The sequence below is a fragment of the Tachypleus tridentatus genome, chromosome 13 (assembly GCF_004210375.1).
Source record: "Tachypleus tridentatus isolate NWPU-2018 chromosome 13, ASM421037v1, whole genome shotgun sequence".
Taxonomy (NCBI): domain Eukaryota; kingdom Metazoa; phylum Arthropoda; class Merostomata; order Xiphosura; family Limulidae; genus Tachypleus; species Tachypleus tridentatus.
In genome coordinates this window covers 135,608,446-135,635,344 of record NC_134837.1, presented here as the reverse complement: position 1 = coordinate 135,635,344, position 26,899 = coordinate 135,608,446, and the positions used below count along the sequence as shown (strand labels likewise).

The 26,899-nt window shown below is 30.4% G+C and overlaps 1 protein-coding gene across 15 annotated transcripts in view; it reads right to left on the bottom strand.

Annotated features, from left to right (window-relative positions):
- Window positions 1–262: 262 nt before the first annotated feature.
- Window positions 263–26,899, bottom strand: part of LOC143239034 (zinc finger and BTB domain-containing protein 41-like) — a 42,394-nt gene continuing 15,757 nt past the window's right edge. Inside the window, exons 3-12 of one of the 15 annotated variants that reach the window (XR_013020926.1) lie at window positions 23,248–23,838; window positions 21,791–21,990; window positions 17,339–18,576; window positions 17,031–17,165; window positions 11,094–11,131; window positions 8,205–8,362; window positions 5,904–5,963; window positions 4,847–5,109; window positions 3,403–3,618; window positions 263–1,377 (exon numbers count right to left, since the gene is read on the bottom strand). Coding sequence is in view for 8 of the 15 variants with exons in the window: in XM_076479799.1 (XP_076335914.1) it covers window positions 1,109–1,377; window positions 3,403–3,618; window positions 4,857–4,965 (594 nt within the window). In the remaining 7 variants the exon portion in view is untranslated. Of the gene's footprint in view, window positions 1,378–3,402; window positions 3,619–4,626; window positions 5,110–5,903; window positions 5,964–7,932; window positions 8,363–11,093; window positions 11,132–17,030; window positions 18,577–21,790; window positions 21,991–23,247; window positions 23,839–25,202; window positions 26,051–26,899 lie in introns of those variants that run through there. The other 14 variants (XR_013020927.1, XR_013020929.1, XR_013020925.1 and 11 more) reach the window with 14 other exon arrangements.

Sequence of the window (26,899 nt, the reverse complement as noted above, 5' to 3'; positions counted from 1 at the left end):
TGGTAGGCACATTAGTGTACAAAAAATGCAACATAAATATATCTTCCAGTTTTACTTGTATCTATGTGGAAAACTAATAAAATTTACTGTGTCCATCACAGACATCAAAACCCAATTTTTAGCATTATATTAAACCATTAAGTTTTCCACTGAACTAATAGTGTCATATTCCAGGATATAAACCATCATTTACTTTTAGTCCAAAAACAAACAAGAACAGCAAGGAATCTAAAACAAAAGAATTGAGAAAATCAAGGTGAAACATATTTTGTACATCAGTTTATTAATGTTAAAGACAGCCTACACACATCTGATAGATACACACACATGTATTAAATATACAAAAACAAAAGAAACATCATACACATTTCTCACCTACTGCATACTAGAATAAAATTAAAACTAATTATTTACAATCTTAAAGTAATAACCATTTTGTTAACCCTCATCAGATCACTAAGTTACCTGCTTTCAGAGCCACACATAAGGCCTTTTAAAAATATCTATCTTTATCACATTGCTTTCAATATACAAAAAATATTACGCAAATAGCTACTTACTTTTACCATAACTATCAGTATTCTACTGGCTATTTATCTGTAGGATATAGACCCCCATTTTTCTCTCTCTCTCTCTTTTTTTGTAATTCTTTTATTTCCTCTGTCTGCTTAATGGTCAACTACTGCACAATAACCTGACATGATTAGTCTCTTAAACTACAACCTCTCTAACAAGAATCACAGTTCACAAAACAATCAAATGCTTTTCAAGCCAACAAACAACTACACAGTCTGTATCTCATAAAACAGCCTGGGAAATTGCTAATAGTTAGAGCAAAATATTGAAATATAAAAACAAACAAATTATCTAAATATTTACCAAACATATGCCTTCTTACTCAGGTATTTGTTCCTCATTAGCCAAAAAAAGACTTGTTTCATTAGTAACTAAACTGATGCTATACTGTAACAAAAAGCTAAATGGATTTGTGGGCTATTACCATCACAGATAAAAAAATCCTACACAAGAATAACTATTTCTCTACAACTTTCTTCAACCTCTAATTTACACCACTAAAGGTAAAACTTCACGATAATGCATAGTTCGTTTACTCTCTCAGCCGGCGGACAGGACAAAATCTGCGCTGGTGTCTAAAGAGACTGGACTTAAACCTAAAGGTTGCATGACACACTGTGCACGTCAGTTTCTGTCCATGGATCTGCATATGTTGTTTCAAGTTTTGTTTGGCTTTAAAAGACTTTCCACAGATAGGACAAATAGGTAAGGACATAACATTGGCTCGACCTGATAACAGTGCTGACTCCCTTCCTTCCATGTGGTGGAGGCTGAGGAGATGCGGTGGATGCATCCTGTGACCTGAAACAAGAATATATTAGATACATTTATCATAAGTGAACATTATACAGGTTAACTTAAAATAATTTATACATGTTTCTTAAAGACTGCTAATCTAATTCAGCTAGACTGATTAAAACTTATGTTACTGGAAACTGCAATCCTCCATATAGTTATGGAGGGGGGGTTTTGCATTCTTTATGAGCTAAAAATGTTTCACTTTAACTAACAAGTTAATAAAACTGAGAGTCCAAATTGAAGTTCAAAATTCATACTATGAAACCAGTCAGTTACTTCCATAAAACATTTTACTTAAAATAGGTTTATCCTATCTCAAACTTTCACAATCTTGAGCAAGGTTAATTAGAGTACAAATGACTTTTTGTACATTCAAGAGTAAAAAATCAAAAACCTCATACTTATGATTACTGTTCAGCTCTTTCAGTACTTAATGTCTGTAAAATGTAATCAAAGGTCCACCATTAAGGAATTAACTTTAATGAAGCCATAGAAAAAAACTAGATTTCTATAAACTAGGAAATTACCATTTCCAGATTAACTTCCAATGAAAAATTTTCATGAAAGTAAATACTTTTATCAATCAAGCAATAATAATCAAATTCATGATAAAAATATTTAAATGAGAAAAAACACAATGTTATTCAAATTACATGACCATTTATAGTTTCTTTCAAAAACTATACACAGTAATTCATTTTTGGAAAAAAGTTACAAAAACAAATTATGAAATTAGTGAATGTACAAAACTTGAAAAGCAAAAGTTTCAACATTTTATACTTTGAAAGTGGTTTAAGTATGATACAAATCAATACTTAACATAGGTAATTTAAGTAATTACAATATATTAGACAAATGTACACTTGTTCAATGTTCCATTGTACAAAACATTTTGTGTTTCTAATATGTCAATGCAAGAAGTTTACACTTCATAACAGTGCAGTTACTAATAAAGAAAGATAAAATGGGCACAAACTGCCTTGTTCAGCATGACACCAGGTACCCTTACCAGTCTCATCACCAACAGTCTGAAGAGCATAAAAATGCAAACTGATACAAAAGCCGGGGAAAACAAAACCAACCCTTCTTACCTCCCTTTTGTATACACACTAAGTGAGAAGATCAAACATGTAGCTAAAAGGTTCAAAATTGATGGCTGCCAGAAACCTCACAAAACTCTCAGGTCTGTGGCCTTGTCAACACTAAACAAAGAACGTCTGACACTGAACATTAAAATACAACATTCCTGTAAACGTACCTACAATGAAGAAACTGAAAGACACTTTAAGGTAGAATTAAAGAACATAAAGACCACACAAGACTGATAAGAACACAGAATTTTACCCTAGTAGAATATGCCATGTTGACTGGACATAAAACAGACCTAGACAACTACACTCGTCAACTCGAATTAAATTGAGAAAACAAGAAAATTTGAGGAATTTTTCTATATCAACATGATGAAGTCATCACATAAAAAGAAACTCAGATCTTGAAATAAGCAGTCTGTGTCTACCATTGGTCAAATCATCAATCATTCCAATATCTACAATACAAAAATCACCAAACAATCACACCATGTACACCTCAGATGGTGTATAAATCCCTCCAAAAACAAGTGCATGCCACCTGGAAGATTGAAGTATTTTGAAATATCATCCTTTCTATTTTCTACTTTTGCAAATTAGTCCTCTGAGGCTTTCTCTACAAGTATCACAAGGAACTAATCAGTTTCTGCTCATTCTACCACTGTTTATCACAACTACTCTACCAAAAGCATCTATACAAAATGCAGCTATTATATGCATTTCTACAAATACACTTTAGGATATGTTATAGAGATGGTCATTACTGGTTACTTAAGTAGCAACAGTAACATGTTAAACACTACTTAAACATTTATATCATCACATGATAACATAGATTGAAAATAACTTCCCATTATGGATCACTCTAACATGTTTTATAGATATACACTATATGAAAGTTTGTTTTCTTTTCTTCTAGTTCAACACATTCGATATTTACAAATTCGTTTCATGTGATATTGAAGGTTTCTTTTATACACAAAGGTACTGTGGCAGTAAGGACATTCATGAACTGTATCTTCATGGAACTCCTTATGCTGCATCAAAAACTTTTTGCTCTTGAAGACTTTTGGACACATGTCACATGAGAAGCTGTTGTTGTGATTTATCATTGGAGACTCAGATAATGTGTCCAACATCCATTCTTGACAGAGATCTGGTGAAAAAAAAAAAAAAAGAAATTAGTGATAATACAGAATATTCAGTTCTATTTTACCCTCATAATGCATATCATTCAAATGTAGTATGTTTTAAAAGTAATACTTCAATCATGCTAAGCTTCTGACATGCACTGTTTGAAAATTGATAAGTCAGATGTACTAGCAACAGAAATAAGCAATTCAAACTGTCAGTTGAATCTTTAATAATACAGTACACTTGTGGATGAACAGTTTTCATTACTCTGTCTGATACAAACAGACATACTTCTTCACACCCTGATTTATAATCAGTACTAACATCACTTTTGTTCCATAAATGGATGTATCAGTTCCTACATTATTACCACTCATTTTATAGATAGTTGCATCAGTTCCTACATTATTACTACTCATTCTATAGATAGTTGTATCAGTCCATACATCACTCCTTGTTTGAAAGACAGCTGTATCAGTCCCTATATTTGTATTTGTTTCATAGATAGTATTACTCCTTACATTACTTCTTGTTTTGAAGAAATCTGTATTAGAATTTACACCATTTCTTATGATCAGAATTGTATCATATCTCACACTGCTCCTTATTTGGATAGATGTATCATATCTCACACTGTTTCTTATCTGGATAGCTGTATCAGTTTTCACATCACTTTTATATTTCGATAACTGTTTCAGTTCTCACATGGCTCCATACTTGAATAGATGTATCAGTTCTCATGTCACTCCTTATTTCGATAAATGTAAAAGATCTTACAGTTGTATCAGTTCAAATGTTATTAATGTTTTACTTAAGTTGGTGAATTTGTGTGTAAAAAGATTTTTATCCTAAGTGGGTTTTGTATCAATATCTTTCTTTCTTTTTAAAAAATAACAACATATACCTTTTTAAATAAATAACAAGAGCTAATCTTTATTTCTATTTTATCTATGTAAATGAATCAGTCTTTAAGCTGACTACACCATTTAAGACAACCAACAGTACAAAACATTACTAAACTTCTGTGTACTAGGAAATAATTGGTTTCTTTATTTGGACTGGCAATAACTAAAAGGCAGATTTCCAGTCAGTTTGTTATATACACAATCTAGGTGAATTACACTGTTACATCACAAAGAAAACAAATATGGGAGATCTTGTACCTGATTATATGCACACTTGAATAAAATATATTTGTAGTATTTTAATTCAAACTTTCATTTATTTAGTTTCACTTCTTCACTATTCACCTGTATTTACCATGTGGCCACAATGCTACGCTTGCATCCTGACTGTAAATGTCGGAGAAGATTACGTTTATACTTGATTTTAATGTTACAATGTGGACATTGATGTTCATCAGCTTCATGTGTCTGTTTATGTTGCCACAAGTTGCGTTTTGCTTTAAATAACTTGCCACAGGTAGGACAAGGATAACAGAGTGGATCTTCAATCTGTGTCCTCACAAAACCACTAGGAAATGCTTCAGAATGATGCTGTAAATCTTCTAAGGCTAGAATACAGAACAAATATCATGTGAATCAAACTACTTCAGACAAACAAACTACCTTCCTGACAAGAATAAACAAATATTTGATAATCTGAAGGCTTTCATTGTTATTCAATAAATGAAACTCATATCTTAAACCAATGCTTCACCAAACTTTGCAAAATACCACATGTACCAACATACCTCAATTCACAGTTTCAAACAGCTTAACTATTTAAACAAATATACACTGCAAATAGTTTGGCTGCATTGTTTATAATTATTCTCCATGGATAAATTCCAATATTTAATATAATACATTTATAATTAAATTACTATCAAACAACAGTCAAGTTTCAGATTTCTTATGGATGTTTGTAACTCTTGTTAGTGACAGTTGTGTGAAAAATGAGACTAAAAGTTATATTAGAAATCTAGTTTTATGATCTGAATGTATTAGTTTATCTTTGTATGTAAACATTATTACATCAACATCAACACAGACCACACGTTGGTTTGAATTTGTTCTGGTTTCCAAATTAAATTTATCGCATGAAATGTGTGAGCATTGCCAAGACCTCCTGAGCATCAAGGAATCAAGTATAGAAGGAGTCAACAGCTTAGAGTAATGCACTTTTTAAAAGTCTCTTAATTACTTAAAAACAAGTCTTAAATAATAAAATATGACATAATGGAACTAAATAAGAACACTGAAAATTTTGAAAAGGAAGAGCTTGTCCTGAAATAGTGCTAACATCCAAAGATTTGACAATTTGCAATGAACTTTAGTGATATGAAAAATTTCATAAATAACTCACAGAACAAGCTACGAGAGAAAATACTGTCCACAATAAGTCTGTAACAACTTCAAGCAGCAACTAGCCAGAGTAAAAAAAAAATACATGTTAAATGTTAATGTCATAAACCTTTTAGTTATAGAAAATGACTCCCAGAAGCATGAGGTGAATGATGTTCTTCTGATATAACCCACATACTACAATTCCTGCATTGCACCATATAAAACCTCCATACTGTTAGAATAGGTGCAAGAGCTAAAGGATATCTTAATATATGAATCTATCCTGCAACTTCAAAGGTAAACAGCTATTCTAAGTGCAATTATCAAGTCATAAATCTAATACACATACGTACACTAGGCCTATAAAACTTTAGTCTTGTTGGACTACAACGGGTATCTTAAATGAAGAATATTTATTTTGCACTTACAAATAACTTTCTCAAAAATGTATATATAATCAAATATGTCAACTCTGGTGAAAAATAAAAACCAAAAACTTTTACAAGTATGATTAATTTGGTTAATTCTAAAAAGAAAACAATTTTAAATAAAATCCCTCTAAAATATAAATTTACTAACTCTAGTGTTAAACAATTAATAACAAACAATATAACTATATGAAATCTAATATATATTATTTAACTGCATACAGAGAATGTAATGTGCCTATACTACATCAAAACTGGCAGGGTTGTTAGTGGATTTTATTTCCTTTTCAAATAATTTCACTTTACCAAAAAAAAGTAGATTTAGTACAACTTAAAAAAAACAGTGATTTATGTTTACATTATGAAGTTATTATTCACAATTACAAACTTAACTATATAGAATATATAAGAAAAAACTGAAACCATAATCCACTATCAGTGGGTATTCATTGAATGTTCTTGTGTGAACACAATTACAAACATCTCAATAAACTAAAATAGAATTCTATCATTATGCCTTTAAATACAGCAGTGTACTACATTCTGAAAATCAGTGGAAAAATAAAACAACTAATAATAACATTTGTAATAAATATTTTGTAAGCTTTAGATTTTTTTCACAATCCTATTAATTTCTCCAGTTTGTATTTCAAATCAGAGATGTAAACAAACATCTTAGGAAAGGTTTTATTCAAGACCAGAGCTCATTAGCTGGGCTGGATAATGAGACAAAAGTTATCTCAAATGTAATTTATATATTTAGCAAACTGCAACTTTGCAAATAGCTAATTCTATTTCAAAGTAAATGATTTATATTAACTAACAAAAGGAGAGAAAGTCATAACTTGCTACATTAAAAAAATGGTTACTTTTCCTTCAAAACATCTAAAGCCATGGTGAATTAAAATGACAGTTTATTGCACAGTACTAGTTAATCAGTTTTTTTCACATACAAAGAAAATTACACAATTAAAGTGATGAAATTAAATTGTTTTTTTGTTTTTTTTGAGAAACACAAGGAATGGTTTAACACAGTTAGAATACTGCTAGACTTACAGTTTTACTTGAAATACAAAAATTAGATATATTGGACGGATAATTTATTAATATAACATTTCATACCACCAACAGTATTATTATTTTAAAGAATATACTGCAGGTGTGATTAAACACTAGTGAAGATATATAGTTCACACAATAACAACATTATTATTTTAAAGAATGTACTGCAGGTGTGATTAAACACTAGTGAAGATATATAGTTCACACAATAACAGCATTATTATTTTAAAGAACTTATGGCAAGTATGATTTAACACCAGTTCAGATATAACTAAAGATATTTACACATTTGCAGTATTATTATTTTAAAGAACTTATGACAGGTATGAATAAACACCAGTAAAGATATAAATAAAGACATTCACAAAACCATAGTATTATTATTTTAAAGAACTCATTGCAAGTATGAGTTAACACCAGTGAAAGTATAAATAAATCAGTTCATGCTATCACAGTATTATAATTTTAAAGAATTTATGGTAGCTATAATTAAACACTGGTGAAAATATACATAAATAAGTTGACACTATCACAATATTACTATTTAAAACAACCTACTGCGGATGTGATTAAACACCAGCAAAGGTGTAAATAAATGAGTTCACAGCAGCTGACAGTAGGGAGAACTACAATTATGTTCTGAAATCAGCATCTTTTCAGAACACCACCAATGCTCAGAGAGCTTCTTTATGATGTGAATTATGAAATTTCTGGCTTTTGTTTGAAAATTCCATATACCTGCACTAATTTTCACTAACTAGAACTTCCCTTCCTCAGTTCCCCCACCAACCCAAGTTCTCAAGCAAAATTTAAACTTTAAAAGCTGACACCTTCCGTAAATGAATGGATAGATGCTGCCACAAATATCGTTTTTCCTTGAAGAGTTTACCACACATGGGACATGGGTACTTGTGACGCCTGTCAAACTTGTGCCTGATGAATCCCGTTAAGAGCCCTTCTGATGGTACATGAAGATACTGTGAATAACCTGGAACCAAGTAAAGGCAATATGTACAATTTCATATACAATACACATTAATTATTATAAATCAAATAGCTAGGTACTGTTTTCCACAACAAAGGCTTTATGGAAAAACTTCAGTTTGTTGGAAAACAATGAACATCTTAACCTTCATTAATATACCAAGAATGGACCCCAACACCAAGAGAACTGGTACATTTATACTGTCATCTAATGATAATTCCTTTTGGCTAATAATGAGCAACATGACAATGATAAAATACTTTGATCAAACAGTGCAACATTTAGTTTAGGAAGTGCTACATCTTTAAATATTTTGTGCAATGATTCAAATATAATGGTGAATACTTTCATTGAAAAAAAAAATCCACATACTCCATTAACTTTCAGTTTATGCCTGAGTTGTTAAACTTTGCTAAACAAACAGATAGTTCATGAACAGTACAACAAGTGGTACAATATTATTCATACTCAAACTGTTAACAACTGTTGTAAAAAAGCATAAAATACAATGCTCATGATATACACCCACTTACAAAATACTGTTTCAAGAACAAGCAGGACCAAAACAAAACCCACAAATTCCAAATTTGTCCTTCATGTCACTCCTTTACTTTTACTTTGCCTTTTAGGTTATGTTAACAAAAAATTAAGTTAAAATCAGTTTCCTTCTTTTGATCAATTATTTCAAAAAATGTCAAAAACAATAATTCAAACATATGTAAAGTTACAATAGTATCATATTAAAAACACTCAATACCACTCTCCTTGACACTGACATTTACTCTAAACAGCATAATAAATTCTACGTTAGAAACCCCATAGTAACTAAGAATAAAAGCAAAAAAACATACCCATCAACAACCTTTCACCACATTAAAAAATTCTGTTTCACTATTTAAAAAAAATATAAATAAAATAAACAGAAACGTGGGAGAGGGGGTATATTTTCCACAAAGATACTCAGTAACATAAAATTTACATATTGTGGCTCATAAAGAAGTGTGTGATAAATCAGTTTTTAACAATGTATTTATTGTTTGGTTATTTTCTAAAAAAATAAAGAATTACAGCAAAACAGAATGTTTGACAGAAGATACAGAATACCAAAACCAGGTAACATCTTGGTAAATGGAGATATGTTTTCAGAAAAATCTATGTTTTCCGGTAGATTAATAGAATTTAAACACTGAAGATGGTAAAAGTGATTTAATCTCTCTTCTTTCTTTTTAAATCACTTAAAAAAACCCTATAAAAACTGTATATGCAAGTCATATTCCATAGAGATGCTAAGAAACCTGTAATAAAACCTTGAAGACTACAAGAAAATGTTTATTAATTAATAATATATGTTGTTTTCAATGAAATTAATTTGTATAAATGTTATACAATAACACAACAGGACTAACAGACTAATATCACAGATCACATTGAAGACTTATTTATGACTGAATGTTTGTTGTTGTTATAAACATTTCTTGTCCACATTTATGAGAAAGAATTATAGAAAATTTGATGAGAAAGTTGAAATACATTTTCAAAAACAAAGTTGATTTTGATTTATATATTTTAGCTAATTATAGTTCAAAGTCATGAAACCAAATGCTAGAACTATAACAATGATCCACAGGTTTTAAAACTTTAATCAAACTATTGTTATTGTGAATCACAACAAGCTCACATGAAAATTAAAAACACAGAATCAAACAGGTGAAAGCTCTTTTAATGGTACAGTTTATTACAACACAAGCCATATGAAGAAGGTAAATAAATAGTAATACATATTAAATGCTACCTTTTAATACAGTACACTGCTTCTTGCATAGCTACAAGCTAAAGAAGTTCTAAAAATCAGATTTATAAAACTTTTGTCTCAGAAGTATACCAGCTTGTGACATTTCATTACAACTTTAACTGGTCTACTCAAAATTGTAAGAAAATAAAGGAAAGTACTGCAAATTTGAAAACAAAGTTAGTTTAAAAATATTCTACAAATAAACTGTTAATATTTAAATTGATTGACAGATGATGAATGATCCACTGACGTAGATCAAATTTCCATAGTGGACATGGGTGACATTGCCCCCACATTCTCTCAAGGATAGAATACCTTAAGAGAAGTTTAACTCCATAATAACTGCACAACATCAAATTTAATTTATATGGTTACAATTTTTGCCACTTTAATGATCTTCTGTTATGAGAGATCTAAGCCTTATTTTATACAACATAATATTGCATACTTACCTACCAAAATAATGTTTTTTTTTATGTTTTTATAAATACCCTAATGCATGCCCCAAATGAAGAAACTGTTAGATAAAAACTAGTCAGGGTTAAACAGAAATACTTTGAAGCATAAATGTATGAATTCTGAATACAGCTTATACAAAAGCAACAACACATAGTTGTAGTATGACACTATTGTGATAGAAGTGAAAACCAAAACAAAATAACTTCTTTCAGGATAAGAAAGCAAGTTATCAGATTATAAAACTATTTCATATAAGATATACAAATAATGTTTTTTGAATAAGCCCACTCATAGATCTATTACAATAAGTTTTAAGGTCAAAACTACTACTACATGTACTATGATGACAAATGAAAGCCATAATAAATCATGTCATTTTAAAGAACAACCCATTTGTAAAAATGTGTTACAACAACAGAAATAACAAAATTATTTTTTCACATCTAACTTTAACACTAGAAGAAAAGTTTTATACACACTTACCTCCTACTTCATCATTCCTAGATCTTACTTTACCACTGCTTCCAATGGAAAAATAAATAAAGACTGTTTTACTTCATACAGTTTAAATTCCTTTTCCTGTTTATTTATTAATTTATTTAAATATTTGAGTTGTTTCTGGTTATAAGGAGTTTCTGAATTACTATAATTATATAATGATTTTTTTAAACAGAAAATTTGGGAAACAAATCTGAATGCTACAAAATACAAGTTAGGTAACACTATAGAAGATTTGTTGACTGATTACTAGGTTCATTACAGATAAGGTTTGACTGCCAAGTGTAACAGCAATGGTATAATAATTGCACTAGTATGTTTATTAGTCAGTTCATCTATTACTTCAGCTCAGTGAGTACTGAGCTCATGTTTGAATGAAGTACTAGAAATACAAGAAAGTGCCTCACCTACAAGTAAAGTTAGCCTGTAATTGAAACTATTGTATTAATGTTTGTTGTAATCTTAGACTATTTAGCAAACATTAGTTAAGCTAATCTTGTATAATGTGTAATTAAAGAAATAAAATGCTTTAATTGTCATTATGTATGCCAGACTTTGCATTCTTTTTCTTACAAAATAATCAAACACAAACTTACCATATAACAGAAACTCCTAAAACACTGATGTCTGGAGTAAGATTATTTTGGTAAAAATAAAACAGAAAACCAAAATATATCTTCATCATGATGAAGACATGCTTGAAGCAAGACAGAAAATTTGTTAGAAGCAATTAAACAGTGAGATAAGATTAATTTTTGTTTGTTGAATTTCATGGAGAGCTAGCTGTTCCTAACTTAAAGATGACAGACTGGAGGAAAAAAAGTCTAATCAACACCATCTACCACCAACAGTTGCAATACCTTAAATGAATAATGAGAGTGACTGTCATATTATAATGCCATCACGATTGAAAACACGTTTAGTGATAAGATTTGAACCTGCAATCAGCAGATTGTAAGTCAAGTGCACCAACCACCAGCTCTTACCATGCCCAAAAAAAAATCAAGGAGGAGGCAAATAATTAAAAGAGAAACAGAAAATGAAAAATTAAAAAGAAAAATGTTAAATTTAAAAAAATTCAAGAAATAGATAATGTTTCAAGACAGTAATTACAAGAAAAACTGATATTTACAAATAAAAATTACATTGACTGAATGCAAACATGAAAAAAATAATGGAAAATGTGTTGTAACAAAACTGAAGTGAAAAATAAAACAACATAAAACCAATGTCACACACACAAGTCATATCTATGAACTGCATACCCTGACAAATAATTTAATAACTTTAAAGTGGGTGATATAAATAAAAAGGTAAAACAAAAGAAAAAAAATCAAAGATAAGTCACTGATTACTGACTAGTGGCATAAGTTAGTAACACACCAAAACTGCCCTCTATTTTTAAGGTGTGGGGTTAATTCTTAGCATTTTTCAAACAAAGAATTAAATATACCAAGGAGAGTTAACACTGGTCTTGGCTATACAGAACTGAAACCACATCTTTTCTGCTGATGCTACTACTACTACCAATGTTTTCTATTAACTGTTTAACTTTTATCACTTCTTCATTAAGTTGCAGATGTTTACAAACCAGTTCAATAACAGCATCATTCAAATGATTAACCAACAGGAGATGATGTAAAGGTACTATAGTAGGTATCTCAGGTACCATCTGAAGTCATTTCCAGGGGAAATAGTTGGAAGAGTGTGAGTGTAATATCTTATCCATCTTGTCGCATGTTTAAAGAACCAGTTTTGAAAACATGATTTAAATTGTTATAACTATTAGCCATCAGATCTGAAGTATCACATCAAAATGAGATTTATACAGCAAAGATCACTAATAGGAGGAGGAGAAAACCTCAGCTTAAACTTGTTAAAAGACTAGCTTAGTTACCCTGTGCAGATGCTCAATCCATGGATTCCACAGTTGATGATTTGAATTAACCTAAAGTCAGTGTACATCTCTAAAGGAAACTGTTCAGCTGGTGATAGAAGAATCAATTAAGGTCAAAGATTAATAACTTGCAGCACCACACAGAAATTATGGTATCATCAGATTAAGTAGAGTGGAAACATCATCTCCCTCTGACAAAAATCTAGAAGAACTCAAAGAATTAATTATACAATTGGCTACTGAAAAAGATAGAAGTATGTCACAGGACAGTAAGTGTTTATAATGCAACTTTAGAGGACATATTACCACAAACTGTAGAAAAAAGTCTAAGAAATAAACTCCCAAAGAAGCTGTAAATTTGGAGAACAAAGATATTATAGTTGAGACAGAAAAAATAAACAGAGTCAATACTCTGAGAAAATATCCCAGAACCCAGACAGAACAAAGAACTAATAAAATACTGGAAAACAGAAAACATAAATACTTTAAAAAAACAGTCTACAAAGCAATGGACTGACATCTCACATGTTGATCAAGACTGATTCTACTGTTTAACTTAATCTGATAATAAAAGGTAGAAACTACCTTCTGAGATAAAGAAAGAAAATAGGTAAATGTAAACACCAAATGGTTATAAAGTCCCAAACAAAAGAAGGATGGAGATATCCTGAATGTGTGGGTAGTTGATGCTTAGGAAATGTATATTGGGAATAGTTTGCACTGAAACACAAATATGAGGTCAGACTTATTTCAGAGTTTCATAGTTTATGACAAGAGACATTCTTGTACTTTATGTGACAATTAAACCACCATAGGTTGAACATTCAGTGACATAAAGGAGGTTAGTTATTATACTGTCAAGAACTAAAACACTGATACCAAGATTAATTAGTTACAACTTTAAATCTAGTGATTAAGGTATGCACCCCTGCTTTGTCCTTATTGATTAATGGCTGAAAGAACTTTTGTGGATCAGAATAATCAGGATGTCATCATTAGGCCCATAAGTACAACACAACATAAAATTTAAGTCAGTTATGGATGTAACATTACAAGTTGTGAAGCTACTAGTAATGCTTCCACTCAGAGAACTTTGAAAATAGTTATCTCAGGAATCAAACATAGGAAATCTGATATCAAATCTTTGGGTAAGGGAAACTTATCACCTTATTTACAAGAACTTTGAAGGTCTTAAAACTGGTCAATGCCATATACTCAATAATTTACTTACAGAATACCTTCTACAGTGGACTTCAATCTGGAAAGCATGAATAAAATACATCATAAATCCAACATGTTAATTGATGAGATGAATTCCAGTTGAGATACAGGTTGAGGCTCTCAAAGAACAAGAAGTGATGAAAGAACAAAGAGTAAAACAGAATTTTGTTTTGAAGTATCACTTCTTGTAGTTGCTCAGAATAATAATAATGGACAGACAAGATTATCTGTTTACTACTATATGGTGGGTGAAGTCACAAAGAAGGAATCACTACCAATCACGGACTCTACTTTGGATGATCTACCTTATTCTCAACATTATACACAAAGAGTGCAAGTTGAGAATAGTCAGTCTTTACTACAAAAAATACATTATACAAATTTGTTGTAGAAACATGTAAGTTCTGTAATGCACCTGACACACATGAAATTATGGGATCTATTTTATGTGGACTACTTTGGATTATCATAGTCATTTGGATAACAATCAACATCAGATCTGTAATTATGTTTGTGATGGGTTAAGAACAAGTGAGTTTGCTGGGACATGCAATAAGTAAAGAGTGGAAAGGAAATCTGTTTAAAATTGACCAACACCACAGAGTTGGATGCAGTAAGAGAACTTCCGGGACTATGCACATAGCAGTGGCATTTTAACATAGCTTACATCCTACAAATACAACTGGGAAAGACAAGAGTTTTGTTGAACCACTGACTGTGAACATGCATCAAACAAACTGAAGGAAATAACAACTACTTCTGACTTAGCATACCACAAGAAGTACAGATGAAAAAGGTACTGCAGTAGCAGTAAAACAAAACAAAACATGCAACCAAGGCAATGAATACTGCAGAAAAAATGTATTGTACCACCAGAACTCTTACAAAAAAGATGCAGTGATACTAAGGAAGACTGCTGATACCTTACATGTCTGAGAGAAGTTAGTGATAAGATGAAAAGTGAGAATAACATAAATGCTAATAAAACTGACGTGGTTGGACTGCATAAACAACTGTACAAGAGAGGGCTATCTTCAAAGTTAAGTAGATTTTCAGAAGAACTCTGTGCTGTAGTAAAAAAAAAACAATGATGTATAGAGCATAGAAGGACAGGTAATACATGCCAAACATCAGCTGCTGTGGCTACCTTTGATGAAAGAACAGCCAACTAATTAAATTCAACAAAGGTAAATCAACCTACTGGAAATTCCAATGTTCCTGTTGGCACTTCTTCCACAGTATCAACAGGAGTAAAGCCACCAGTGGTTTTCCTCAGTCATCTACTCTAAAAGAACTCCTCAATGGTGGATCATAAGATTTCATCTTTGTACCATAGAAAACACAAATACCAACCAAAAAGATTTCGAGATTTGAAAGATTAGGAAAAGTAAATGATAAAAGAAAATTCTTGAAATGAATTAAAATTTTGATTTTTTTTTGTGTCACACATCTATATGATTGTGATGTCAATATTTATGGAAATTAATGTTGGTTGTGAAGAATTACTTTATCATTGCTTATTGAAGATTAAAGTAACACTTTTCTTTACATAACAGAACTGTTTAGGGTACTTCATAATCCAATGAAAAGGCAAATTTATAGGATGCGTATTTTAATTTACAGTTTTGTAATGTTCTTTTTGGCTGGAGTGAGTTTTAAGTTATGTAATGAGCATGTGGCTTAATGACTAAACTTTCCTTGAAAATGCAGGAAATGATTTGTACGATATCAAATGTGAATTAGACAAGACTGATGATTGATTAATGAGTCTCTCATGCTGTTGGCTTACCAAGTCTGTTATAGTAGAGATTCGTTTACCAAGTTACCAAGATTATTATTTGGTTAATTTGTTACTTCAGTTCGGTAAATACCAAGTTTGTGTTTCAACAAAGTGTGAAAGATACAAAAAAGAAAGATAGTTGTTGTATTCATGTCTATTGAGTTTAGGCCTATTAGCAAACATTAGTTAAACTTGTATAAATATAGAGAAAAAAAGTTGCTCTATCATCATTACATGGGCTGAACTTTGTATTCTTCATTGTACTAAATAATCCAAAAGAAAACACCCAAAAGTAAACCCAGTTACAAAATATGTATTTATGAAACAAAGTTTAAATGTCTTAAAAGGACTAAAGAAATAACTAATTTTAAAGCAATAAACTGTCCATTTCACAACCTCATGATTGTTTTTTGTTCAGCCTAATAAAACACTTTTTCTTTTACTCGAGGGAAAAACTTTTTATAGATTTTAAATACTCTAGTGAAGGAATTTGTTTGAAAGTCAAATTCTAATCATTAGTATTCACCAATAGTTTTAAAAATAATTTTTTTACGAACTTACAAAACAAATTAACTCACATTTTACTATACAAAAATATAACAGGAAGGGTCTATAATGTTACTTAAAACCTTGTAAAACAAAGAATTTCTTTAGAATCTCATGAATGAAACATCCTTATGATGTGTGGAAAAGAGAAGTTTTATAGAAGCATAGAAGAGCATCTAGCGAACTAGAATAGGAGTTAACAGATCTAATAAATGCAACTGAGTTTACCAGATAATTTCTGTTTTAACAAATGGGGAGAGCAGGTTCTTCTGGTTATTTAGGAGCTAAATAGTTTAGTATATTTACTGTATTTTTACTTATGTTACAAAAGTAACTAGTGATAAAAACAACAGTTCTTTCTTTTGGATAGCTCTTTGGATTAGTCTAACTTGGTTGTTAGTAGCATAAGGGTCATACTTTTGTTTAGAAACAAAAGTTCCCTTACAATAAATATCACCTGAAAATCTCATATGCCTACCTTATCCAACAATTCTCCTTAAAATAATGGTCTGTGCTGCCTAACAACACTTTGTAGAACATGCAATCAAAGGCAGAGAACACTTTCTGATTGAAGTGTCCTAGTATTAGAAACAATCGGTAGAATTTGGCACACCTAACAAAAGATATATTTGAGATTTAAGGTCCAGGAAAAAAGATGACTTCTGGTATATAAAAACATTCATTTGTGACAGACAAAAAAATAAATCCAAAATACAGTGTAAACACACCCGTAAATCAAAATTTCAAATAAACAGATTAAAAGAAGTGCAAAGATAAAAAATATACCTGCAACCTAGTGTTACTTTGTCAGCTTCTTTAGGCCTAAAAAACAATATTTCTTGCTACACCAGCTTGAGTAAGCTATGGCAAAACATAAAGGATTTTTTTTAACCTTGTAATCAGTACAACTCTACAAAAAGATGTTAATACACTTTGAAAGGAGTTTAAAATTCATGGCAAATGATAAAAACAATTGCAATTTTATTAATTTCAGGATCATAGAAACCACAAAATTCATAATTTTAATATTTCCTTTTCAAATTTAAAATATAAACAAACCATTGGATCTATAAATATCAAATAAACATCTACTTTTGAATAATTTTGTAAGGAATCATGTAAAAACCATAAGCAATGAACCGATGAGGTAATACTTGATAGAAAGTTGAAAAATAAACTTTGAGAAACACGTAAAATATCACTTATAATTTGAATTGAACAATATTATAATTCTTTTATGTTTCAATAAATGTAAACATTTACCCTCTCATATAAAACATTTTTGTGTTACTTTAGTCAATCTACTATTGTTTTTGAAAAAGAAATTTAAAAAAGATTCCTCTCAATTTATACATTACCAAGTTTTTGAAAAAAAAGGTTTCTCAAAGTTCTTTTCTAAATAATACTTCTGTACTATTATAAATTGATTTCTTGGACTAATCCTAGGCAATCTGAAATACGTATTCTTATTAATCACCAACCCTGTCTTTACCTAAGAACTTCCCTAGTTCATTAAAACTTAACTTCATTCAAGTTCTTTCAAATTTTAAAGACTTTTCAAATTAACATGAAGTAACACTTGTGCAAGTTTTCATGCTTGTATTCCACCAATTACAAGCTAATATATTCTCAAACTGAGTACTTTATTCAGTAATCCACTCCAATATTATCTTCTAGTAAATGTTAAAAAAAAGTGTATAAAATAAACTAAGAGTAAATTATTTTGGAAATTTGGCCTATGCTTTAGAAAGACCAACCAAATATTACTTTATCTTCAGTTTTTCTATAAGCTTCTTTTAACATGTTCTTTTTTTTTCCTTAAGCTTTGAAAGGACATGCTTTCCTCAGATGAACAGAAAGGTTGTGTTTCCACCTGAAGACAGTCAGACATTTTGGGCACTCATATGTTTTCTGGGAATGACACTGAATGTGTTGATAAAGATTCTTCTTTGCTTTAAAAATCTTCAAGCAGAACCTACAAGGAAATCCATCTTTTTCATTTCTTCCATGAGTCCCTAAAAGATCTAAAAAAATTTTAAATCAGTATTTAATAATATAAAAGACTACCAAATCAGTTTTAATAAACTGATTTCAATAATAAATACTTAACTGTTCCAAAACATAGGTAGACAGAAAACTCAAAACAAAATTGAAACTTTATAATTTTTCAAAGTATCTTGATGAAAGTGTAATATTGTCATAAAAGTTTGATAGATTAATACAATACTTCAATAATAATTTTAAGACAAATTCCTTGCTAAAGCATGAAACTATACCACACCCATAAAAGTTAAGGCTTAAAAGAGAAATATGAGGGAAAAAAGCAACATTTATAAGGGTATATGCAAAAGATTTTAATTACTCTGTAATTAATTCAAAACAAAAATAACCAACACTTCTTTTATTATTGTTATTACCTGTAATAACAGTAGGTTATTCAGGACCATACACAAATCTCCAAATAACAGTAGTTTAATCAAGTTATTATGCTTAAGACGTTGACTTGTGGTTATGGAGCTTTGTTCACCTCCACCCACCTCAAAAAATACAACTTAAGCAATAACGCAAGCTGATACACTGATTCCAGCTAAACACTTACTTTAAAAAACACACGTTCCAGTATTATTTTAAGATGTTGAATTATGATGGCATTTCATATTGACTTCCTCTCTGTATACTACTCATATAATACAAAAGTACAAAACTCTGATATCCTTTTGTATACGTAGTAAGAGCTGTTGGCTAATAAACAGCGTCGTCAATCATGAAACAGAATAATTAAAAACAAATGTGGTTTGTTATCATTCAATAAGATCTGCATCAACACACAGTAAAGGAAACAATAAAAGAAGTTTGTGGAACTTTTTAGACATATAACAAAATGTGGTTCATCATACTAAGTGTTTTTAGAAAATATATCTTCCTTGGGTTTTCAGGTTTCTTAACTAATGACATATGTGGTTTTAATTTTGTACACATTATTTTGCCTTCATTCTTTTTTGTATTGTTTAAAACATTCAAGTACACAGTTGCAAAAAGATAAAAAGAATGCACAACAATAATTTTACTTCAATTCTATTCACACTGAAAACATAGCTATACATGCAACAAATTTTCATTTCAGGGGTGGTGGTATGTATAAAAACTTTCACTGTTTTATTGCTTTATCACCGTTAGTGTTTTGTGTTTTTTCCACTTTTTGTGGTACATTTACAATTATTACACATACAATGTTTTATGTACTCTAAACAGAAAATGATTTTTCAACAGGTAGCTCTTTTCAAAAAAAAAAAAAAAAAATTCACCACAGTCAATTAAGGCTACTATGCTCTCTTATGTCTTAAATGATTCTTAAAACATTGAAATAACAGTTATTAGCCAATTTTTCTGTCTCTGGGTATTTGATACACAAGTCACAAAATTTTACTTGAGTTTTTGAATTATTTCCTTCCAGGCCTTGTAACTGCTTAATATTATTCAGTCAGATTCTTAAAGTCAAGCCTAGTCAACTACAATTCACAGTTTTTAACCATGCCATATAGGGTAACTGCTCACTGTTATATATGACAGAATAAGTCAAAAAATTATTATTTTCAAATATCATAAGATATTACTGGGTTTACAACCATTAGTTTCATTTAAAGCAAGGGTATCAAATTATTGAAACAATGTATTCAAATCTTTATACATGGAAATGTAATAACATTATTCTTAACTCTTTCACTGCAGCTGGGTTAATAAGCTATACTGATAGCCAAGTTGAATTTTTAGTATCACTCTCAGTACATATCCAATTAGAAGCTATTATTTATTATATAAAACTCTAGAAACTAAAAGTGTAAGTCAAAAATAATTTATAATTTGATAAAATTATTACACTTTTGTTGTTTATATGTGACATTACAAACATCATTGCTGTATCACTATTTGAAAATTTTACCCACAAATGTGTTGAATGTTATGCTCTCCTGTTTAAACTATTCTTCTACACTTAGAAGTATATATATATTGTTACAAAAAAGAAAGAAAAAGTATCAAACATTTTCAAGAAAACTGATACAATAAAGACTTCAATGAAGACTGGCATTAGAATACAGCAAAATATTTTACTATTTACAATTTAACACACTACAATCAGCAGTAAAATAGGCCACCAAACTCTTCCACAGTCCAGTCAGCCTAAACACGAGTAAAATAAAATGTTTATATAAAAACAGACAAAAAACACTACCAAAGAATGACTATACTTATTAATTAACATAGTATTTTTTCTCTAGTTTTCCCCCATTTTGCTTCTCAAACTCCCCCTCGAATTTAACAAGCTCCAATCAGTATGCTCATACCATATACTTCTAAAACTATGCCAAAATAAAACCATAAACTTAATCTGTTTTAGTTAAGAACATGGCTCAAATCTAATACAATGCTATAGATTGGAAGCATAATTAATCAAAGAACATAGTTTACTTTATTTGACTGCAAATCAAATGTTGTACATGTAAAAAGAGGTAAAAACTTGCTCATTTCCTAAACAGACACTTTGGCACATTTCTTTCTTATTTCTTACAAACAAAATGATTACTAAATTAGATGTAAAAACATAATTCAATTACATTAAAAGCTGTTAAATTTCCAGGTTAGGGATTTCTAAATTTTAATACAGAAAAACTAATGAGGCTTATGTACAACTTTGCCAAGTTGTGATTTACAAAGTTGAGGAAAAACTGACCAGACTTCACTGGAAAAGAAGAAGAAAAAAAAAGTGTACTGCATATATTCAATGTTAATCAATAAGGACTAGAACTGGACTGTTATGTCAAAGATGTGTGTACCATAAAATCGGTGGTCCTCAGTTCATTAGTAAATATTCAACTTGGATTTATACATTGTCAATATTTCTGCACCTTTCAAATATTAATCTAATATTCATCTTCAGTATGTTTAGTCTGTGGTTTATCAACAAATATCTTAACCATTTAATTACTGATTATGATTCCATACTACATATTATTTAAAAAGTTGAACTTTTGTAAGCAAGCAAAAGCCAAATAAATTTTGTAATACAAGGTTTAAACTAATGTTTCCAAATTTTGAGGAACTTCTGTTAAAACTCTGAATTTATTCTCTAGTTTTACAATTTTGGACACAACATGATTTATCAATTTAAAAATAAAAATTTTTTTTGAAACCACATAAAAAATAGGAGATTGAGAAAGACACTCTTCATTTGGAGCATACATTCCTATTTATGTGGTAGGCTAGATCCTTCTTCCATCGAAATGCTGTTGAACAACGAGGGCAATGAAAATGTTTTCCTGTATGAATTTTCATGTGCTGATTTAAATGTTTCCTTGCTTTGAACATTTTTCCACACACTTTACACCAAGTTTCTTTCCTTAAAACTGCATGTGATGCTCTCCACCATAGACCTAAGTGTCCTGAAAAACACAAGATGCATTACAGATACACCAAAATGTAATTAAGGCCTAGCATCCATGCCCTAAAAGTTAACTAAGATGATATCAAACTCTACAAGTAGACAAGTGATTTGAATCTCATAATAACCTACTCTAACACTGTCAAAAGTATAAAAGATTTGCTCTTGATAACAACATATTTGGTTTGATAAAACTAGTTGAGTGTTTTGAATAGTTAGTGTATATTAATTTTAACTTTATATATTTAATACATGGTTTTAGCCAATAAATTATAAATGTTAAGAAGTTTTTTCATTTAAAAAAAAGTGCAGCCAAGGTAACTTTTCAAAGTCATATACCTCAAATTTTAAAATTAGCTTCTTGACAAAGCATCCAGTAGAGTCAAGTTAAAGCAGGTGAGTGTGATGGAAAATTTATTTATCATCTTCAAGAAACATTAGGTATCATAGCAAAGAAACACCTGCCCGTTATCCACAGCAAATTTAATTTTATCATTCCGACTAATAACAAGTACTATTTTCCAAATCATTTAGTAATACATTTCAAGAAACAAACTGGAAGAGACAGCAATAATTCTTCCACATGATCACTGCCAATCACTAAGAACATTGAAACATATTCATTCAATGTCTCTGCTTGTGATGAACAAGGTTTATCCAACATGTTTTGAAGTACCTGCCTGCTAGAATTATTTCCAGGTTCACTAGATGCCTAATAAAATAATGCTGTAAACTTGATTTAATTAATCAGATATAAGTTGCATCATTCAGCTGATCCAAAAGATAATGCTGAAGTAGTAAGTCAATGTCTAAATCCCAGATCAAACAGATGTTACTGAAGTGGTAACTCAATGTCTAAATCCTGGATCAAACGTGCTGTTGAAGTCAGAAAGTTACCATCAACAATAAGTGTCACACATCATTGAAGGCAGCAAATCACTGTTTAAACCATGGATCAAACAAACAGTGCAGGAGTCAGAAAGTCACTACTTAAGTCATGGATCAACAGAAAAGGGCTAATTATTGTCTATATGCTAAATCATACAAATGAAGATTAAATAAGCAACTCACCTTCTTAAGTAATTAATACAAATAGGAATCTTTAATTTCCAACTGCTACCTCAGATAGCAACAAATATAGAATTTTTCTTGCTATGTCTTTCTTGTTTTGTTTAATCACTTCCAGAAGGAAATTCAAAACACAATGATTAAGATTCATCAACATACAAATTAAAACTCTTTAGAGCTAATACTGTACCTTCTACAGACTTGACTGTTTGTAAATTTGAAGTTGGCTTCATAATGATTGTTTCCTCTGGTTATTGTGTTCACACACACACATATGATGTACAACCCAAGTAAAATATTTTTTCTGACAAACAGTGTGTTCAATATGGCCATAGCCTCATAAAAACTGTTACAAACATGACAATGTTCAATTATACAGTTACGAACTCTTCATCTGTGTGATAATAAGACATTTTTATTAATTGTTTCATTCAACCTTCAAACAAAATATGAACAATTTCCCAACAAGATTAACCAAGAGAAATGACACTTTCAGGAATTGTGTAAGCAGTCTATATTAATAAGTACATTAAGACTAAAGTTTCTTAAAGTGATACTATTGGATCACAGTCTTAGGTTGCTCTAAAGTGGCGAGCCCGGTGTAGTTTTAGGTGATCTTTCCGAAGGAATGACTTGCCACACATATCACAGATGTAACCTGGTTGATTAGGATAGTGTCGTTCCATGTGACGTTTCAATGAAGCTCTTCGAGTAAAAGTGGTCTGGCAAATTGCACAGGCGTGGATTTTGTCATTCCCTTTCTGGTATCCTAATAAAATATCTTTGAGAAAAAAAAATCCAATATGAGTTTCAAAAAGACAGAATGTTTCTTCACAAGTGAATGTATCAAGATTTTTTTGCATTAGATAACAGTGAAATGTAACCTAAGTACCTCTTATCAGTTCTGAAAGGAAGAAATAAAAGCAAGATTAGAAATTACCTAATGTCATAATGTTCAAAGCATTTTAGTTATTCTGATAAAATACTCATTCCAAACTATTTGTTAATCATAACAATGCCCAGCATATCAGTGATGTGCAAAACTTATGTCCATCTCTAAACATTTCCCTCCACAACCCACAAACTATTTATGCATATACTGTTTATGTCATTTTCCCATGGTAATTGTTGTTACTATATTATATAATAACAGCAGTATATGTACAGTAGTTTCTCTAATACTATTTTTAAACATACTTTCAGATATAATTTATATGCTCCTATAATTCTATTTGAACCTCCCACCCAAGTTTCCACTAACAGTACCAGTTTTGGTAAACCATGGCCTCCACCATCTAGTCTCTCTCCGCAGATGAATATGACTATGAAATACATACGGATATACAAAAACATACAATGTGTGGCATGATGGTAAAGTCCTCTACTAGAAACACATGAAAATAAATATAAAAAGATTATTTCCTTATGTGCAAAGCTGCACATTGGGCTACCAGTGTTTTGCTCATCATAGGAACCAAACATTAAATCTTAGTATTTTAAGCCCTCATACTTATTAGTGGATAGCAGGACAAAATATGGATACCTACAAGATTTATTTTGTTTTTCCTTAACCAATCTCCAAGTTAAAATCCTCCCACGTTTTACATAAGTTTCCTTTAAACATCAGGACACACACAAAATATACAAGTATTAACACCTTCATAATAGTTTTTAGTTCTTTTGGTGTGCTTTCTGAAGCACCGTTAAGTACTAGCTAGCACAACAGTCCAAATTTGTCACACACATTGGAACTGTCATGGTTTAGGGTAATCAACTAACAGTCTGGCCTGCATGTGTGTGTCTGTGAAAAAACAGTGCTTGTGCTTCCACTAAATGTCACTGTATCATGATAGTGTCATCAAGGCTCAGAATGGACCACTGGGAGTTTTATCTGTGTGTATACATGTCTTGCACAACCAAAGAAGCACTACACAACTGTGTGAATTGAATTCATATTAACAGAGATTAATTTCAGAAGATACAAGATTGTACTTGAGCCCTCAAGAAATCAGGTTGCTTTTGGTGCAATAGCACTTTGAAAGAACCACCATCACTTGCATATACAGACTTGGTTTAGATAATTACACAATTAATTACATTAGGAAACAAAAAAACAAAAAAAAACATTCAGACTGATAATCACTCTTGTCAAAAGTACTGAATTTAGGAATTTTATTACAAACAAGTTAAAAACATTTGAATCATTTCAGTTGTCCAGCAGATGATGAAATTTTATTTCTATATAATTCTATGATCAATCCTTTGTCCCAAAAAGCCTAAAAGGCATGGTGTCAATACACAATTTACATTAACATACATTGTTACACTTTCAAGGAACACAGCTATAAGAACATTATTAACTGCAAAACAATTTTGGTAAACATGAACTGTATTCTTCATTCCTCTTTATTATCACTGTAACACTAAAGTGGCAAGATGTGAGGGGTAAACATGATTTTAAATTTAAAAAACAACATACATGTATGTCTGACTAGCATTACATAAGCAACATTTTGAAATAATTTTTTTTTTACATACATAACTCTGAAAGTACATATTTGTGTATCATAATTTTAACACAGAAATAAACCATTCAAATCTGGTACAGTTTGAATATTTTTAATTTACCTCAACTATATCAGCCAATATATTTCCCCTGGTTATTACAACTTAAAAATGCACAATATTTTGTTAAACACCTTTAGAGGAAGTGTAAAGTCCATTCACTTAATCATTTGAATAATTTAAAAAACATGATACTGCAAACATATTGTGCAGATCATTTTTTTTTTATATAAGTACAGTTATAAATATCTTTTGGTTACAGTTCTTTCTCAGAATTATTTGCAATGGAGAGGCTTCAGTTATGTGCTCTCAAGGAAAGTTTTCCTATATAATCCCAGACATATCCATCCTGGGTGAGAAGTGTGTTCAGTTTTCTCTATCAAGGTACTTTTACACATCACACATTTTCTGCTCCTCAGTATAAACACCTACACAGAAAAAGTATTTAAACTCAAAATATGTTTTACTTCAAAAATTAATGTATAAAAGTATTTTAACCTGAAGTACCTGTTCTATATGTAGCAAACTGGAAATACACAGTTTCTAAAATATATAACTTGTACGAAATAACCACACTTCCACCCATTATTCAACTTCAAACAAATACTTTAAAGATTTTACATTCAGCAAACAAAATACTTCTCTTACAAATAACAACCCAGATAAATTGCCTGCAGAAGACAAACCAATGTTCTATTCAAACGTTTATTATGCTCCCCCAAATAATAAATCACTACAATAGACCATTGGTTGCCAATTTATTATTATTAAAGCACATGGAACTTAATAAACTAATTAAAGTATTAACATTTGTTAAAATACTAATACCTTACCCACTATAACCCAGACTAATTCAGAACTACGGGAAATTGAGATGAAATATTTTTAACTTACCTGCTATACTATGGTCATTGTTTTTTTCCTACAAGACAGTTCCGTGTGTGTAAGGATGTTTGAGATATATTTTTATTTCACTATTATTTATCATTTCCTTTATGGTTCTTTGACAGACCAAAGATTGCATTTTTTTTTTTTTTCATTTCTCATAAATCCAAGAGAAAAATAAGCCAGGAAATAATATGAGCAGTAGGAATACCATATCAAGATGTACAAAATGTGTATCTCTAAAAATAGCACAACAATTAATATTCTCTGTTTTATTTGGTTCTTAAGACATTATGTAGCATATAATAAATACTTCAGAGTTCAATTTCTAAAACGAGAAATTATTAACTGAAAATAACTGCAAACATTAGTTTGTTAGATTTGAACAAATA